Consider the following 19,833-nt stretch of genomic DNA (forward strand, 5'->3'; position numbering starts at 1 on the left):
CTGAAACAAAAGTTTACTATAAACATCAGAAAAAAGACAGAGCTTCTTACCTATTTTTTCTAGTTTGATCAACAGAATAGATCTGCTTTCTCAGCCAGCTTGTGGAAAGGAGGGAGAAAAAAGAAATAAATCTAAGAATTATAAAGAATATACAGCCAATGAAATTTCAAAATCCACAGACAAAACTCAATAGAAGTACTTAAAAGTCTTAAGATTCATTTCTTTTAGTAAAGCAAAAAACATTTCTAGTGCAGCATCTAAGGATCCAGCCAGTTTTTTTAACCACATTTGTAAATACATACTTCTCTGCTGCATTTTAAAGTCACGTAAACAGCACAGGAAGGGGAAGGGTGGGCAGGACAGAAAAGAATGAGTAACCAGAAGCTGTAAAAATGTAAGAGGATAAAGTGAGCCAAAACTTCAGCTAATCTAAACTGGAGTAACTCCATAAAGTCAGTGATTTCTGCCAGATTTATCTTTGAGCTGCTGGCTTAGATATCTGTTAGATGCATAAAAATTAAAAACTAGAGGGAAGGGAGAGGGGTTTAGACAATTTTAAGGAAAATCGTCATTACAGTGCATGTCAGTTTTAGATGCACAGTAAAATACTATTAGTTGCATCAATAGTAAATACATACATATATACACACAATTTTGACCTAATGGATGAATGCACTGCTAAGCTGATCTTCAGCCTCAATAGGAATTACTCTTTTCTGATAACATGAGTGTCAAAGCCACAGTTTGGTCAGGGAGGAAGCAAGGGCAGAGCATATCCTCACAACAGGTAACAGCAGTGGCCACAAACAAAAATGCCAGCAGTGATGAAAAGCAATGGGGTATGGAGACATCACTGAAACCTTGTCAACAGAACTGGCAATCTGAGCCTGAGCAGTTTCACGTGCAACATCCTCTGAAGATTAAGGGTGCAGTTTCACCTTCATATGGCTGACATTTGAATTTTCCAAGAAGCCAACACACAAACACCAGGTGTTCTTGTGATCTCATGAAGAGATTTTGTTTTGGGTGCACAGTACAAGGTGAAATACAAGTTCACATTAGTGTATGAAGCAGAGTGTGACTCTAGAGCACGTATGTAGCAAAATAGACATTGAGAATTTCCATGTGAGTTTTCCGTGTGATACACTAACTGGAGAGTGTTCTTAATGTAACTGGCAAGCACCACTTGCTGCACCTTAAAAATTTCATTCAGATTTTCCACTTTCAATTCCCAGTCTCACTAAGTGAAAACACATCCACGTACCTCTCTGTGATTGCAGGTGTGGGAGCACTCATGACCTCTTGATACAAGATATTCAAGCCACACAACCATTTATCAGTATCATCTTTAGAGTCAGCTGAAAAAAAAAATATACTATGGTAAACATCAAAACAAAATCAACACAAAATCAAGACAGAACTTGCTTATATAAACCCTAGTAAACAAAGCTGCTGACTAACCTTCCTCTGATAAATCTCATTGCATAACTTCATGTTGCTTCTAATAAAACTAATAAAAAACAGCATAACTTGGGGGTAGGTAAGCTCTGACAAAAAAATACCTCATTTTACAAGATTTCTTATCAGAGCAAGGAAGTTTCAGGATTTCAGCAAAAACACTATAAAACTACTGCTGAGTTCCTGTAGTAACACAATCAAAATTCATTTTCTTATCATCTGTCTCCAAAGTGGCAGAAGTCCAGGGCCTAGATCATAGCAACTTCAAGCACACAGGCAAAAGAACCCGGTACTGCTATAGCATAAAGCTGGTTCATTATATTCCCAGCAACCTACAACAAAATTGCAATATACTGGCTTTGACATAACCACCTCCTATCTACCTTAACCATGCCTCTAAACACAGATTGTTCCAGACTAATCTGAGGCAAGAGGAACAGAAAGGGAGCAATGTACAAAACTGGTGTGGCTTACATGGAACATTTTAATACAAGTTAAAAAAAGGTCTAAAATTTCTCACGTGGCTTAGTTAGAAGCCAGGTACATCTTCCTCCCAGCCCTGCAAATTAGTAGATCACTGCTCTGTTTTGTTTAAAATTTAGTTTGTCTTTCCATTTCCCAAACCAGAAGAGTCCTTTCCATCATTTATCATGATTGCATTTGATGATTCTTCAACCCAACAGAAGCAAGATGAGGAATTGCCTGCTGGGCACAGCTTTCCCTAGGAAATACCAGCTAAGCTGAAAGAACCTTGCGTGAGATGCAGTCATTAAAGCCCTCAGCTGGGCAAGATCCATTTGATTTAGCAGGCTGGCTCCAAAACTGCATGAAGGCATTCTTCAATTAAACCAGCTCTGAAAAATTATTTTCACACAAGAGCTGAGATCTTTTAACAGCCTTCAAAGCAAACTAGTTTCTCAAAAGGTGAAGACTACATTTTATTTAAACTTTCAAACAATGCTTTATCCCCCAAGGATGAAGCTGGAGGCCAGTCTCAGTTCCCCATGGAAATGTTTTTCAATTAGTTACAATTTCGGAAAGAACACCCACTACCACTGCCAAACCAATTCTTCTCCCAAGACAATTCTGCCCTTTATAATAGTTACCATTCCCTTCAAGTAACAATTATTTTATATTGTTTTAAGAACCCACGACAAAGCCCTTCAACAAGGAAAAGGATTTCCCCCTTAATTGAAAGTTATATCATGTTGTTCTGCAGTTCGGCATTACAGCAACATCTCATGGTACCAAGTGTTTCCAAAGTATTGGCAAAGGTGTGTTTTGAGAACTGCCATGGGGGAGGGACTGGGGGGGGCTGTCAGAGGAAATCCAGCTGAAGTCTCTGGCACAACTGCACGTAAGCACAGCCTCTTACTCAAAATTTCACAGACTTCATTCAACAATGGTAAAACTTATTTAAAGTTTAAAACCTCTAAGGACGGATTAGTCACAAGCAGTCTTTCATTTTGAAAGCATTCGACTGCAAAAAATTTGTCTTCTAATACTGCAATCTGTAGGAAATTCATTCCATAAATAATAAAAAAATAAAAGCTCTCAGCATTAAAACACTTACAAAGCACTCTCCTTTTCTCACATCAAGATTTTCCAATTAAGTTAATAGTTTAAATGGGTAAGCACGTTCCTGTTCAGGACAGAAAGAACTATGTCTCCAAGTAAACTGTCTGTATGGTTCTAAACCAACACCATTACAAACATTTTATAAAAGAAATCTCTTTGTAAATTCCACTAGTTTGAAACTGTATTCAGCCTGTACTGTAAGAATTTATATCCCTTTTTATTTCAAAATCTTTGGGCTTGTGACCCTGGATAATCTTGCCTGAAGTAAAAAGTGCCCCAACCCTTTCTATAGATACAGGATACAAATTCCTTTTGTTTCACACAGATATCTTCATTTTCAATTTATCACCTTCTAATTCTATTTATGGTCCCATTGTACTTATTTAGAAGAGGTTTAGTATTATCAGGTGACATGCACACAAATAAACTAGAACTTCATTTTTCCAAATTAGTCTGCAATTGCTCATAGGTGATAGAAAAATTTCTCTGATACAGCAGCAGTCTCTGACTTTTTATGACTTGTTTCCAAAACCATTTTGGTCAGACTGAAAATGTCAGGACAATATTCTGGCCACAGTGAATAGCTGTCTTTAAAGAGGGCAATGTCACCTCTGCTCTTCAGTGCTGAAAACCTTACTGGAGATAGTTAACCAGCAAAAGTCTACCTTGCTAGAAAAGATCAGAAACGACACTCACACGACACACCATTTGAAAGTGAAACATTCCAAATGCAGCAGGTCACAGACAAGAAGACTGAATAAAAGATCTGTCTCTAGATTTTAAGCATCTGGTGCACTCCTGAACTGTAGAAGTTAAAACCACAGTATTCTGTGCATTCCTGTTCCATCAATGTGCTTGTCTTGTTCAATCAGTAGCTTTAAAGAAGAAAGAAAGAAGATAAAAGTACCTGCTAAACTTAAGGTGTTGAGGACAAACTGGGTACCATAAAAAATAGTAAAGCAGTGTTCTTCTCTCTGCCTTGCTTTGCAACGTTCAAAGTCCTTTGAATTCTTTCCCGGGCGAATTTCTTTTATTTCCATTAGATCCACTGAAAGGAAACAACATTCAGTCAGTACAAGCACAGAGCCTGAAACGGTAAGATGGATAACTCAAAGTATGCACATACACATTATATATATATATATATTTATTTATTTATTTATATATATATATATATATAAAAAAATATATATAAACTTGCAGATCTGTATTGCAAAGGAAATGCAAATTGCACCAGCTTGCAATCCATAAATCCACAAGTAAATAGTAACAGACAATAGTAGAAAAGGTCCAGAAGACGAAAAATAACCTGTCATATTTTTATTATTTCACTGTCACTGATTATCCATGGACAGCATGCATACACATGGCCCTTTGGGTCACAGAAAATGTGATTTCAAAAATAGCATTAACTCCAAGAAAGTAATTTCCAATTGCCATGGCAACTGTTTAGAAAAAAAAAAGAAAATATATGATTCTACCTTACCTACCTAAAAGTTACGTATATCTTAGATAGCCAGCCAACCCTGTCAGCTAGTGCCGTCACTGGTACTTTCAAGAAAAATATTTGCAGTAGGAATATAAAGAGAAAATCAAACTTAATAATTAAAATGTGAGTTTTCTCATGGCCAGCTCTGGAGAGATCTGTGTTATTTAACATAATCTGTTGTATCACTTTCACCTTGCTGCTCTCCAGAGAACACAGGTATGCACGGGAGCACAGCAGAATGGGAACGCTGGACAAGCACACACCTTCCCAAGTCAGCTCCCTTTTTTCAAACCCTTGCTACAGGGCCTGCAGAACAGGAGTGAGACAGCACTGAAATAGAAATATGTGTGCTCTCAAGATAAGATACTTATTAGAAAACTGAGGAAGTGGTTTTGCTCTGCCTGTGGACCAGAGACATAAACAGCTCTTTCCACTTCTGGACAGTCTTGACTTACGAGCTACAGGATGAAGAGTGAAGAAAAATATTTCATAGCTGCTCTTGAAATGTGTTTATCAGACCTAGCAAAATTCAAGGAAAACAGCTGAGGATTTCTGTCCATGCATTTAAGAATGCCACAATATAAACCCCCTGTTTTAAATGAGCACCTCATCAGTAACAGAAGACCATTAATAACATAATGAAACAGCAGCTCTGCTGCCAGCGGAGGGTGAGCTGAACAATGGTAAAGCTTCCACCTGTGTAATGATGCATTTCTGTGATGCCAACATGGATAGACAAGCAAGGAAGTTCATCAACAAAATCCTGATAATTAATTCATCTTGGAACTTGATACTCTGCAAAGTATCCCAGGCCAAATTTCTACCAGAAACTCCATTCTCATAGTGATTAAACAACTTAACACTGCAAAAATAAGACCTCAAAGGTTAACCTGAACTAATCATAGGATACTAATCAAAATTCCTTCTTAAATTAATTTTTCCAAGCATCATTATTCTCAAGGTAGAGATTTTAATGTCTCAGCCTCCCTCTCAAACCACGAAAACATCTCCTAAGATCTGCATGTCTGATTGGTCAAGACCCCTAAATTTAGATGCAAACTTCTAAAATAAATTCATGTTGTGCCTATAAATGACCAGGAACCAAAAGCTCTTAGTAGTGACTCTGATCCCTTTACCATTCAGAGTGTCACTTAGATCCCTAAAGACGTATTCAAATTAACATCCTAAATGTCACCATCTGAAAAAGTTGATCTTAACCCACCAATTTACATTAATATCAGCAGAGAAGAATCAGAATGCAGATAGAAAGTACCCAAATAGAGAGGGGAGGAGATTGCAAGGCTGCAGTAAATGGCATGGGACTGCACACCAGGCTGGCTCATTCTAGCCACTCGCAAGTGTAACCCCAGCCACCTCTTCTGCTTTCCCTTCACCCAACAAATCCCTGCTGAAAAACACAGTTTTAACTTCAAAGTGAATCACACCTTTCCTTTCAGACTCCTATAAATCCACACACATGAACAACACAACAAAAGGCCCTCTCTAAGTACAAACTATCAGCAGCGATAAAAGAGATTTCACAACCTGCACTGCTGTTGCCATTTCCAGGGGCTCTTACCTCACACTGACCTGTGAAATAAGCACACAAACTTACCCAATATCTCCCCTCAGTTACACACACTCACTACAGTCCTTCTCCTTGCATTACAGCCTTTCAACCCCACCATCCCCTTCTCCTGCATGAACCTATGTGTATATACATAGAGGCACAAGGATTTTTGTATGCACAGACATATTATGGCTTCTCCAACTGTTTTTTCAGAAAGAGTTTCACTATACCCTAATTGCTAAACATTCAGTAAACAGAGGAATGGTTCAGCAAGAGAACAAAACTGGGTGAGAGAAGGAAGAAAACCTCAAATTCAAAATTTAACATCCCTGTTCTTTTCAGGCAACATATTCTATACAACCTACAAAATTCAGGCAAGACATCATTATGTTTGCTTAGAAAATAAAAGAAACAGGTACAAAACACAAGTTTTATTAAATATTCTTTAGATTTTTATAGAAATAAAGATATAATACATATTATAGTTTCAGAAAATGAATGGAAACTACCTGTATGTATTTTAATGACATTTCATAATGTTGGTTAGGATGTATTACTCTACATCGTTGAAAGAAAAAACAATGTAATGAATCAAAGGGAGAAAAGAGAAATATAAACACCAAGCATTAATTCTGGTCTTGCTCTAAGCTCTGTGTCCTCCACAGGTAGTCTGGAGTCAGCTGGCACCCTCCATGTGATGCCCACTAACTCCAGAATGGCTGATTCCAACCATACCAAGAAAGTAGCAGACCAGGAAAAGCTGCAACATGTTTCAGACTCAGATTAGTAAATCAGCTGTACCAATTTAGCTGTTACGCAGTTACTGTGAACTTTTTATAGCACAATCTGTCACTGAACAATTAAAATGTAATTTCATACCTATTCCAGAATGCAGGCACAGCACCTCAGACACTTTATCTTTGTACTGCTTTGAAGTACTGGAGCTTTCCTCCTTCTCAATCCCACATGCAAATTGCAGAGCCATATCCTGCCCTGGCTTCGCAGACACATATTCCTGGGGCCTGATACACCCAAAAAACCCACAGACCTGGACACATGCACCTCGCAGAGTCAAATCAAATCCAATAAATTGCAGGTGCAACTTCCACAAGAAAGGTGAAAGAAGATTAAAACATTTCTCAAGGAAACATGAATCCAAGTATGCCCTGAAGAGAAATTGACTCACATCCAGAAAGAGAAGGAGAGTGATCCCCCAGCACAGCCAGTCCCCAGCCAAACAGTTTGCAGAAGTCTAGTGCCACTCTAAAACCCACAATTAGTTTACATTTCATCCATTCCTTTATGTGATTATTTCCGCAGGTTGAAAGGATCTCCTTAGCAGCCTCATCAGTCGTGGATTGATTCTGACACCTCCCTCAAGTGGCTCTTTAAGGAGACCAGACTCCAAGGCACTTTCAATTACCATCCTGTCTCAGGCCCTGATCTGGCCGTGCATTCAAGGCAGTTCAGAGCCTGAAGCTGCCGAACTTCAGCTCCTGCTGCTGTGTTTCTGTTGTTTGGCAAATCAGTGAATTCAATGGATCATTACACTACTACACAGATACTTTCCTAAGACTGCACAGATTAATTGCTCAGTGCCTTCCAGGACACCTGCCAGAGCTCTTTGTTGCCATGAACTTAACAATAAACTTTTGATCCTCAACACCTCCACTGATATCCATTCAAATAACCTGGCAGCAGTAGTCATGTTCAGTCACACACTTGCAGGTACAAATTCCTGTTACATTTCCTTCAGTCACACTTGGAGGTAGAGGGTAAAACAACCTGCGTTTCACTGCAGCAGGTGCCATGCAAGCTGAGTGGAAGACATCATGCAAGATAACCAAAGGCAGAAAACTATGTCAAGAGAAGAACAGCAAAAAAAAAACATTACACTGTTATACACAACACTGTGCTCCTCATTCCAGGAGAGAACAACCAGCACTGCTATTTAAAGGGCAAAGTTCTGTCTCTGTCTGCCACATGGTCACCCACCACCCACCTCTAAGTGGGAACACAACCACCCACCCCCTGAACAGACAGGTGGGTTAGGGAACAGATCCTGTTGAAAACCAGCCAGTGCCAGCAGCAGAGAACCTTCTGTGAGCTGGAAGTGCCCATCTAAGTTCACTGGAGTCTTGCAAGTTTGCTAGAACACCTTTGGTCAAGGCAGGTAACGTTACACTGGAACATCAGGCTGATTGTATATAAATGCATGGGTCATTAAAACCTTAGAGGCTGCCAACCTATCAAGGTACCCTTGATAGAAAAGTCTAGATTAACAGTGTAGAAGTTTACCTGAATCTGTCACTATGGACTACAGAGTTCTGTAAAATAACATTCCTGATTCAAAGCCCTAATTCCTTGGGAGTTTTTCAGTGCCTGTGGCTACAAATGGTGCTTGGATCAGAGCTCAGTCATGTACTTAATGAAGGAAAAGAAAAAGCCTACAGAGAGATTCAGAGGAGGCTTACAGAGTCAGAAATCATGCTGTGAGCATTATTTCAGTAAGTCTCAAGAAGGCTTAAGGGAAACCACTGGCAATGTTTTGAAGAAGAAAATAAGGGACTCTGATCACCCAGGCTGTGCACACCAAGACATGGGATGGCTATTCTGTCTATGAATACAATTGCATTTTCATGTGTATATATGTATAGCAACATTCCACACTCAGAACCAGATTTTTTTCCAACAATTTGCGTTACAAAATATTCCAAGGTAGGTTCATTTTAGAAAGGCAGAAACCGCCCACTGCAACAGAGGCTGTGTGCAAGTGAGTGTCCAGTGAATGAAGAAAGCCTTTAGTATCTTTTTTGCAAATGCCCTTCATAATAGTTAGTGAGGACAATGGCTCTGCTCTCACTTCTGCAGAATTAAATATTAACTACACAAGGTGTGTTTTAACAGCCTCTTTTATTCAGAGCAGCAATGAAATACAAATCACACGTGACTCTAGAGGGAACAAGGTGAGGCTTCTCTCGGAGGACAAAGTCACAAGAAAGCAGAAATGTCCTGCAGCATGGCTGTCCAGATGTGGTAGGGAAAGTAATTCAGCTCATATAAACAGATGTTTACTGAGACATTCAGTGGCCCAAGGAAGTCATTACAGATAAGCCAGAAAACTTCTGAAAACACAGTTATAAGGATGAAGCATGAGAAACAGTGTGGTACGCCTTGAGAAAGCACCCGTGACCACCTTTCCAAGGGGTCCTCTGGGGATTTAGCTCAGTGACTGACATCAGGTTTAGAGAAGTGCACCTTTTAAACCCACAGGGTTTTACGTAATCAGGTCACACAGAGCTGTCATGTACAGTAACAACAAATTACTACTAAATTCATAACTTCTCACTGGATTGCTCAGTAGAGCACCATGTTACAGTGCTTCCCAGTTTGAGCTCTGAATTCACAGGGCTGTACGCCTGGCTACTGTTTTCATATTAAAAATTAAAGGGCACCTCCACAAAATGACATAATAGGGCAAAATTTACATATGTGCCCATAAAAGTTTCCATTCTGCTCCATGCAACAAAACAAAACAAAAATGTTGGCATATAAACCTGACTTTGGGGAAAGGATGGAGTACCTACATCTCACACTCACTTTGATCAACCAATTAAGGGGTGCTCAGGTCTGTGCAGCTCATTCCATCCCCGTTTCACTGGCTGGCTGTGGCAGGAAGTCTGGTCGTTTAAGTTAGCATCAGACATTGCGGAACTGAGCTGCTAGAGGGAAGACATTGTTTGAAAAGAGCTAGAGGCTACACATGTTCATTTTTTCATTTGACCACAGAAACCAAGCTCCATGTACTCAGCTGAAGACTTACACAAAGATCCCCTGGCTAACAACTGAAATACAGCCATTTCAAAACACAAAAAAAAAGGTGAATTTTAATGTTCCTTTGTGAAGCTACTCCACAAAGAGCAAGAAGTAGATTCACATTTGCAATGACATAACTGTTCTTTAACAGATTTAGAATACAGAAAGCAAATGACAGAATGGAGACTCAGGGTTTTCAATAGGAGTTTATTTATTACTTTAAGTCTGGAACAGTAAGGAAATTCAGACAAAGAAATTCTGCTAGCAGTAAGGAAAACAAAGGTCACTACTAGAAATCAGCTAGATCAAGTCTAATATTCAAGAGAAATGAAGCACTCATTTCACACTCCTCAGCAGAATATGTAGATGCTCATCACTTCTCCCAGAGAGGTACAGACCTGTAAATGTTTATACTATCCTCTTCAATGGGAAAAAAAAAAAAGTTTTCCACCACAAAAGACATTTACATTGACATTAACAATTCTACTAAATAAATGACTCAGCTGTTTAACACATAGGAAAAAAAAAAAAAATCAATGTTTAAGAATGTGAGCCACATGCATGAACACTCTCTTAGGTGTTAGTTTTTTAAGTTCCCCAATGTATCTGACAGCCAAAAGGATGCATAGCATCCAAATTTGCTCTCTTTGGCAGGTCATTTTAGCAAAGATTTTAAAAGCAAAATTATCAAAATTTAATTTCAAGGCAAAGATACCGCTGGATAAAGTTCACAAAATAAAACAACAAAGATAAAAAACCCTTGTTAGGTAGACCAGCACTGCCTGTGGAAACACACAGAAAGCTGCCATTACATTAAATTACAGATCCCTGCATTTCCCTTCACCCTGTCAATTGAATGTGGCCTGATCTGGTGCTGATATCTACATGACCCTATTTCAGATGCACTGCTTCTATAACAAGCTTTGATCATTAAATATCCAGGTGCAACATTTGGCAGAAACTAGTGATTCCTGCTTGGCAGTGTAACACAGTCTGAAAGCACATGGCAATCATACAGACTGAGAAAAAACAGAGCAGATCTCACAGGTTCTAATTTTACTTTTAACATTAATTTACTAAGTCTGGTTTTAGTTTCCACACTCCCTTTCTTAACATACCTGCGAAACATAAAAATTCAACTTCGTTTTATGTTTGGGTTTTCTAATCATGTTCTAGAGGACAAATTCTGTAAAATCTCTTTTCAACAGAGAAGAAAATCTCAAGTGAACTTAACACTTGAAAACCCTTTTCTGTAGGTTAAATGAAAAAATCAGTACTGCTAAATGATTTTGAGATGTCAAATGTATTTAGAAAATGGTCATTTTGTTCTACAAACTCTGGAAAAATATTACATATAAAACTAGAGAAGTGAGACAATGTGAAATAAGCAGCTCACATTAATTCTAAAATAACATGTTATGCATTGTCAAACATGGGTTTCTGTTATAAATGAAAAGAAGATACAAGATAGTCCTATTGCGTTAATGAAGGTCTGGGCTGCAGAAAATAGAAATGGTTACTATTGTTGTACTGTGGTGTGTCACAAGCATCAAAGCTTCAGTTTAAGTATAGCCTTTATTCCTCTGCTTCATTATTTTGCAATTGCATCGACACGAGGTCTGCACCTCTGCCACTCCCCAACCCAGGTACTTCATCCTCTGAGAAAGTTTTCAGAATAAATTAATACTAACATATCTCTTCCTTTTCTCTTTCAACCTTACCTACACCCTGACCTCTCAGTCTACATACAGAAACAGCAGTTTCACAGCTGGTATATAACTTTTTCTAAACATGGCCCTCTGATGCTTTAAACCTATTTCTTGTTATGAGCTTGCACAACTAAATTGTCACTAGTTATTTTTAGTCTGGAGCTTTTTGCAATAAATAAAAAATTTAAAAAACAGGTGACCTCTCTTTTCCAAAAATTCAGGGATTAAAATATGGTTTATTTCATTTTGCAAAACCAGGTCACCTTTTCATGTGAAAAAAAAAAAATTCCTAGGTATTCAAAAACAGAGAAATCATCTTCTGTCCTCAAACAGAATCCTCCCTGAAATGAGCATGCTTGCATTACATCCTTGCGCATTCAAGGATGGCACCACAGATTTCTGAAAGTATAAATTCTCCTGGCTGTGAATCATCCCTTCACTCAAGGGATTCTTGGAAGATTATGCACAAACTCACACATTTTCCAGTGACTAATCCAACTCTAGTCACCGTGAACTTTCCCTTTAATAATTGTCCTGAAAGCACTTTCCATCTGAGAAAGAACGAAATATCCACAACGGATCAGCTTCCTGGAGATTTACACCTTGCCACCTGCTTGCTCTACAAGCTGAAATGTCATAATTTTGGGCCCTAATTTATTCATGTGCATATAAATGCTATACCACAGTTTGGGAGGCCTTATTTGGGAGTTCTGGAATGTCCTCTCAGACAGCAAACCCCGGGTGTCAGCCACACAGACGTGTGTCTTAGCAGAGTCCTGGAAAATCCTGCCCACCCTTGGCCACCTCTTCCTTCCCCTCTGCCTGTCACTGCTGTCCCAGTGGGTACAACACACCCCCACGGTGTGGCCAGCCTGGGACAGTCTGAAGTGGGGAGAACCAACCCTGGCTGTGTGTGACCCAAGCGCCCTCACCCAGACCCACGCACAGCTCTAAAGTTTAAACACACAATAAAAATACACAGCAGAATCGTAAGGAGGGAACGCACTGCAACCGATCATGCTGGCAAGTCACAGCTTCACAATCATCTACCCAGTATGCATGGATTAGTTTCTGCAAGAAAAGGGCTAATTACAAATTAAACAAGCATATCAAATCTCTCTGTACAAGGAAACCAAACTTTCCTTCTCTCAAGCAAAAATAAGTTCATTCTCTCAAATGCCTGTCTGGGCAGACAGGTGAGACTAACCTTGGAATTTGACTGCTTAATGCTAGGCTGTGAAAACATCTCCTCAAACTTATTTCACACACAGTCAGAATTACAGTGCCTCTTGATCTACTGTTAGCATATCCTTCTCTGAAGGACACAACCAACCTGTGTTCTTTCATTTAGGGGAAAATACAGAGGCTTCTCTCCAGTTCCTTTTCGTTAGGAATTCCTCTTGTATATGGCAACTCAAGTCTTTCAAAAGGTCAATGTAAAATCTCCAGTACTTGGACACTGTGTGATCTGAACCACGCAATGAAGACAGAGATTGTTTAAACCAGATTTCCTATCCTTTGTAAATCCTCACTTCCTACCACACCAAAGACCTGGATCTAGAAAGAGTTTTCTGAAGTTTCTCATCCAGAGAAACACATCTGGCACTGAGCAGGAAATAGCCTTAATTTTAGGAACTCTTTCACTCTATTCTAAACAGAAATGCTGGCAGGTCTTTAACAAAAGGGACCTTTTCATGAGCAATGCAATTTAAAATACACAATAGTGCCACTTTTGGGCCTATGGGGTTGTGTAAATATTTATATAAGTACTTCTAATCCTATATCTCTCCCTTGCCCGGGTCAATTTATTCCAGAATAAGAGTAGCTGCCTTTTTGTTATTGTGAGGCTTAACTTAAATCACTTCCAAAATAGTGTTAACCAAACTTGAAAAAGGTCGTTGTAATAAGTATAATCAACTCTGGCTTAGAGGAATTTGAGTGTTCTTCAAACATTTACAGTCCATCAGCAATAAAATCAGCACTATGACATCCGTAATTCCCAATATTATAGAGGGCAGTTAGGGAGGGGAAAAAAAAAACATTTCTTTCTTGATCTCCAAAGAGAGAGTATTAAAGTATAAAAATTGGACTCCATTATCTATTAGCAGCCTATTTTTTTGTCCAAAAAGGTAAAGAACTCTCCTCATTATCTGATTTAGAACCACAAACCCTAGCAGATGCAAACATCAAGTTTTCTGCCTTCTGTAAAGAGCAGTTGCCAAACTTGAGTTAAAATAGCACACACGGAACAGGAAACCATCTTAACTTTCCCACTCGTACTGAATATTAATTCTTTTTGGACTGACATACATGCAAATAGCAACCATTAAGATCACATCATGAATATTAGGTTTTGTACAGCATAAGAGTATTAATACATTATAATACTTGAGATGGTAATTTTCTGTCCTCAACCACTTTAAAAAAAAAAGAAGTGGGTTTTATTTGTTGCAAAGTCAACACATTCCACCAGCATATATTTGGGGTCATTCATATATACATCCATATTTAAGAGACTAGTCCATTCAATTATCAAATAGGAAAGCTTCAAACCCATCATTTTTCCACTTTTCAAGCAAAAAGAAAGCCTGAGTCTCAATCCAAAGATGCAACAGCAACATACAAATAGCTAACTAACTAAATAAAATACTTCCTTCCTCTTCAGCAAACACACTGTCAGCAAGTTAAAACTGCAGTGACTGTCATTTCAAGTAGACCAGATACGGTTCATGGTGAATTGGAACAACTGTTCATATCATATTTTGGAGCAATACCTGCAAAATAGCTTGTTGGGGCAGATTCATTGCTTTTTAAGACAATGAAACAATATTTTGCATATTTGTGTTTTAGACTAGGGCATATTTTTAGACCTAAAGTTCCCATCATTATACATGTCACTGAAGTGTTGCTCAATTAAAAAGATGCTACAGTACTACAATTTTTTGTGGAGAGGCAGATGGCTTTTGGGTAACTCACAGGTCTGGAGCAATATTCCCTGTTCTAGCAATGACTGCCTATGGATCTAGCAGCCAAGTCATTACCCTGCTAGATCATCCAGGTTTAAGAGTCAAATTACAATATTCACCTTTTTTAAAATCCATGCATAGAGCAAACTAGTTAATTTATCACCACAAACACACATCACCTCCAGGAAGCTTTGATAAAAGGTGATTACAAGACAGTACTGAAAAAGTTGACCCCAACATGGAATGCACAGTCTGTTCAGCTTTAAATTTGTCCCCTCTGGGCAAAAGCCTACAAGACTTCAACTACACAGAGACTGGTTTGGCCAGAGGACTCTGCGGTTTCCTTCCCCCACTGAGTGGTCATTTTCTGAAATGTTTTAATCTTACTGCTCTGTAAACCCCAGGCTTTATTTGCTAAACAATATTCAAGAACTGCTCTCATAACTGAATTCTACATGCCCTCTCAGGACTTCTTTTTTGGCACAGTACCAGCAATGCACTTGTACTTGCATTCGTCATTATAGGAAAGGATAATTACCCTCATTTGTCACATAAGAAACTGGGACAGTGAAAGATTATGATCTAGAGTACCTGTTAATTAGGGTGTCCAGACCTGTTAGCTTTTTCCCAGAATACTGAATATGATCGTATTTTCACCACTAAGGATAAAACCATCCTCCCAGACAACCAGTCTTTATTTCCACTATATCACATTTCCAGCTGCAGACCCAGTCTCCACAAGGAATGAGACAGGAATCAATGGAAACAGTAGCAGAGATTGAATACCTGTAAGTCAGGAGCATGAAGAGAAACTGCTCAGACAACCCCAAAATCATGCAAATTCTCAGTGCCTGTCTTTGCAGTCTTACAGACCAATGGGTGTTTAACTTACCATGTATTTACCAAAAAAAACAAAACCTTCTAGAAATCCACACTTCAACAGACCAATAAATGATTCTGGCATTTCAGAAAAGCTATTCAATTCCTTTATTGAGGACAAACACTACTTAGCAGCTGTAGAGCAAAATCATGCTCACAGTAATTAAAAAAAAGTTACCATATAATCATATGCAAGCACTGTAATTACATTACACCACCCTGAGCTGCACAAATCACAGAAAGCCCAGGCTGAGCTTTCTTGGCATCAGCTGTGTTCATAAGAACTGAGGATTAGTCTCACTTTATTCTTCTATTCTAGTTTTTGCAGCCCTATCTAGCCTTACACTCCCCTTCTATTTCCTGACCTTGTTATAAATAGTGGGTTTAGTCAGTTCCAGTATCAACTAAAGACACAATACCAACTCAGGGCCTTGAAACCACCTCATCCCACAGCTTCATCCTCCTAAGTCATCGGTACTTGCCAATAATGGTCCTAAATAATAATTTCTATCATGAGAGAGCAAATGCCCCAAGAATACCAAAATGTGAATTCAGTTCCCCTGTATTTGAAGGTGTTTGGTTGGTTCTTTTTTCTTTTTGGAGAGACAAGTGGTAAAGAATCATTACTTACTTGAATTTATAAGACATAATGATGGAAAACAGTCTGTCAATTCAGAGAACACAAACACCACCATATTCAAAGATAAAAACTTTGAAAAGAAGGCTAAGGATAAAAAGCATGTTAATCATATTTAAGTAATGTTAGATACCTAAATAATGAGCTGCAGAAGATTCTTCATCTACATTGCAACCATTCAAAAAATTCTGAGCAAATTACCAAACTCTTTCAGCCAAAAGCTTCATGATGTTAAGAAAGGCTTGTTAAATTAATATTTGACAAGTACATCAATTTATTAGTAACTCCAAGTTCAGGAACATGTTGCAAATACTCACAGAAACCTTCAATCTTGTCAGCTGTCTTGCTCCATGCTACCTGCCTGGTTTCCATTATGACTTGAATAGTCCTCCTTTCTGGGCTGCTCTTCTTAAGACTGAATATTGTCATAACAGTTCCCAATTCCAAGGTCCTTTTGATCTGGCTTTTCTCATACTCAGGCAGCACTCCATAGTCTATATTCTTTCTGGGCATTTTTTCTTTTTAATCAAACTTCTATGGTCTTCAGTGTCCTGAAGAGAAAAAATATAAGAAAGAAAAGGGAGAAAATTAAATATTTAAAACAGCATTTTCATTTCTTTAAAGATCACATTTATGTAGTTAGATACCTAACAGAGACTCCTGCCCATGCAAATGCAAGGCAGGTACATGGCCAACATTAACCCTTGCTGGTTTATCCTGAAAGAAGGTACAAACAGCCTTCACAGAGGGCAGTTCCAGCAACACCAGCTTGTGTAAAATCTTGCACTGTATTAGAATTTAAACCTGGATGAGACCTACATTAGAATGTGAACCAGGTAACTGTCCTTTTGAGAACTGTAATGAGGGGAAACCATGAGTAATACAAACACTGAAGTGCAGACTACATCTAAAAAGTCTCAGTTTGTGCACTTTTAAAACTTCAGACTCTGTTTCTCCTACACAGCCTACTTTTTCTTACCCACATGTTGGGTGGCAGATATTTGTGTGCATACACTTGGGACACATCTTGACACAAAACAGTCAAAAGAGGGATATGTACAGAGGAGCTCTCACAAATATTAGCACATTTCTGTGCTCTCTGGTCTCCCACATCACTGCATCAAACAGCTAATTACGAGCCTGATTACTTCTCAGTGAGATTACTTACAAACAGAATGCTCTGCAACCTGCTCTTTCACCCACAAATCAGTATCACTGTCACACGAGTCACAGGGGTTGCTACCACACAGCTCTCAGCCATCCCCCTGAGCAGGACAGGTTTAAAGAAGCTCTGTGCATGCAGCCACCAGCCACAGTGTCTCCTCTTGCTTCTCTTCCTCTCTCCTCAGACCACTGCTCTCCATCACAAGCAGTTTCAGTTTCCGTGTTCATGGCTAATTTGACCGTGGCACTTCTCGCTTCCCCTTCATAAGTTCTGCCAGCCATCGCCTCCTCACCCCGTGTCACTGTCTCCTGATTGCTCTTTGCTGCTCCCTCTCATTAATGTCACTGAATTGCCTTGTAACATTGTGTCACGAGTTGGACAGCTGGGGAAATCTCTCTGACTTTGAAGCTGTCCGGTGCAGTCTTTCCAATCCCTTTTTGAATTCTACCACTTCAATAAACACTTTTTTTTGGGAAGTTAACAGAGAAGCTGCAACAGTCCCTTCTTACCTCCAGGGTGGCCTCTTCTGCACTGCCCACCATGAGCCCGAAGTGCTCTACAGCAAGAACGATCTCACTCCATGGTTTGCAAAACATTATACACGTTATATGGTGGTTTATATTGGCTTGTTACAGTAATAAGAAAATGGAGTATTCTTTCCTTATATTACTGAAAAAATACATGTACCCCAATCCCACAACTAGGAGGAAGTGAACAACTTTGGAGTACCGTAAGCAATGGCAGATTTATATTTTTTTAGTCGTAACGTAACTGATCCTTTTAGACTGCCTGAAGATAATCAGATAATCATTTAAATTATGACAGGCTTGCACCTAAAAAGACAGCCATGGTCATCTTGCCTTGCTGCAATGATTTGTAATAACAAGAAATGAAAGGAGGGGAAAAAAAACAAACTAAAATTAAAATCTTTGAACAGTGTCTGTTTTCTGACCAAAAAAAATAGAAACCCTGTCTTCTCACTTTGTTCTTGTCCTTAAGAATCATAATAAAACAAATATGCTATCATTTAGGACAAGGTTTAAGCATTTGAGCAACACTACACTGAACAATAAAAAACTGAACTTTTAAATGAGTATAGTTTTTCAAGAGGTCATAAAAGAATATACATCTGCTCTGCCTTTTGCAGCACAAGGTATAGCTGTTAAATGAAATATTTAGAACAACAAGAAAAGAAGTTTCTAAATACAGCTATTTAATAAAAGCGGGTTTTTTGAGAGATAAGTCCCTTAGTATGAAGGAACTGCCTCTCAGAGGTGGCTTCTTAAACAGTTTCTGCTGGATATAATACACTGGACTTCCCCTTTTAATGGAGCTCTTTCTCCTGATACCAGAGAAAACGGTGGATTTAATCTAACTTAACTCCTAAATCATAAGCTGGTTTTGACTTAAGGTGGAAAGAATATTGCAGTATTTGTTCAGCCTAACTGACCATTCCCAGACTGTTTTGGCTACCTGCTCCAGTTTAAGATTAACATCACAGAGAGCTGCCTAACTGCAAAAGAACTAACAGAAGCCCTTGGCATTAGACCTTCAAACATTAGGAGTTGTCTTACACACACCCACAGCTGCCCCTCAGCCTTTCTTACACCCATCACTGCACAGCTATTTGACTTAACAATCTTTCTACCCACTCATGCAGCAGAATTCTGTGATGACCTTCATCACCCCATTACCTGGATGCCTCTAACCCAGCAGAGTGTGAACTACAAGATACTGTGTGTAACAGAAGCATCACTGCTCTTCTGCTGCAAAATTACTTACCCCTAAGTCAGAAAGATCCAGCATCACTTACAGGACTCAGCAAGTGAGTTAATAATCATCAAAACATGCCACAAGCTCTAGCTTAGACACAGACATGATTCTTTCCCTTTGACTGTAGGAATTACAGGAGATAAATTTTGGTGTCCTGTATCATATGCAGAACTCGAATCACTTGTTACTGTTTGTGTAAGACCTGTTCTGATAGGTTTTAATTGAAAAGCCTGACTGATTTGGACTAAAAAGTCTAAAAGACACACTGCAAGTAACCAACTGAACATGGACAGGAAAACAACCTAAATTCTATTTAATTTATCCTGTCTATTTAGTTTTACTTCAGACTTCCACACACAAACCCTTCATAGCGGCAGATCCATGTACAGCTCATAACTCTCTTAGCAATAACACAGAGAGAAAAAACTATAGAAAAGGCAAGCTATAAATGTACAAGCTAGCAAAGAATATCTGGGATAACCACTGATGAATCCATAGTCTGTTATAATTTCAACCATATGACACAGCAGGTGCTTTCTACAGAAAGTTAACCAAGAAGCACAATCCAAAGTTTGCCTCCAGCCAATTTCTAAATTTTCCCATATGCTCCAGACATTGCAAAAGGGTTGCTGCACCCTGAGCTCTGCCTTTGGATTTAGGACATCACCTCGCCAGATGGATATCCACCAGTGACACCAGCGCAGTACCACAGCACTAATAATTAATAACAACCGATGCACGGCCCTTGCGACGCAGCTGCCGCCCGCAGAGCCCTGCAGCCTGGCGGGGCGAG

The 19,833-nt window shown here is 39.0% G+C and overlaps 1 protein-coding gene across 8 annotated transcripts in view; it reads right to left on the reverse strand.

Moving 5' to 3' along the window:
- Positions 1-19,833, reverse strand: part of PLCG2 (phospholipase C gamma 2) — a 79,380-nt gene that overhangs the window by 36,495 nt on the left and 23,052 nt on the right. For 5 of the 8 annotated variants that reach the window (XM_069027197.1, XM_069027198.1, XM_069027200.1 and 2 more), the window contains 4 exons: positions 16,420-16,653; positions 3,944-4,084; positions 1,265-1,358; positions 51-98 (listed from right to left, as the gene is read on the reverse strand). In XM_069027197.1, coding sequence (XP_068883298.1) covers positions 51-98; positions 1,265-1,358; positions 3,944-4,084; positions 16,420-16,615 — 479 coding nt within the window. In that variant the 5' untranslated portion in view covers positions 16,616-16,653. Of the gene's footprint in view, positions 1-50; positions 99-1,264; positions 1,359-3,943; positions 4,085-15,177; positions 15,326-16,419; positions 16,654-17,776; positions 17,800-19,833 lie in introns of those variants that run through there. The other 3 variants (XM_069027202.1, XM_069027203.1, XM_069027205.1) reach the window with 3 other exon arrangements.

Source organism: Aphelocoma coerulescens, chromosome 11 (assembly GCF_041296385.1).
Source record: "Aphelocoma coerulescens isolate FSJ_1873_10779 chromosome 11, UR_Acoe_1.0, whole genome shotgun sequence".
Lineage (NCBI taxonomy): Eukaryota > Metazoa > Chordata > Aves > Passeriformes > Corvidae > Aphelocoma > Aphelocoma coerulescens.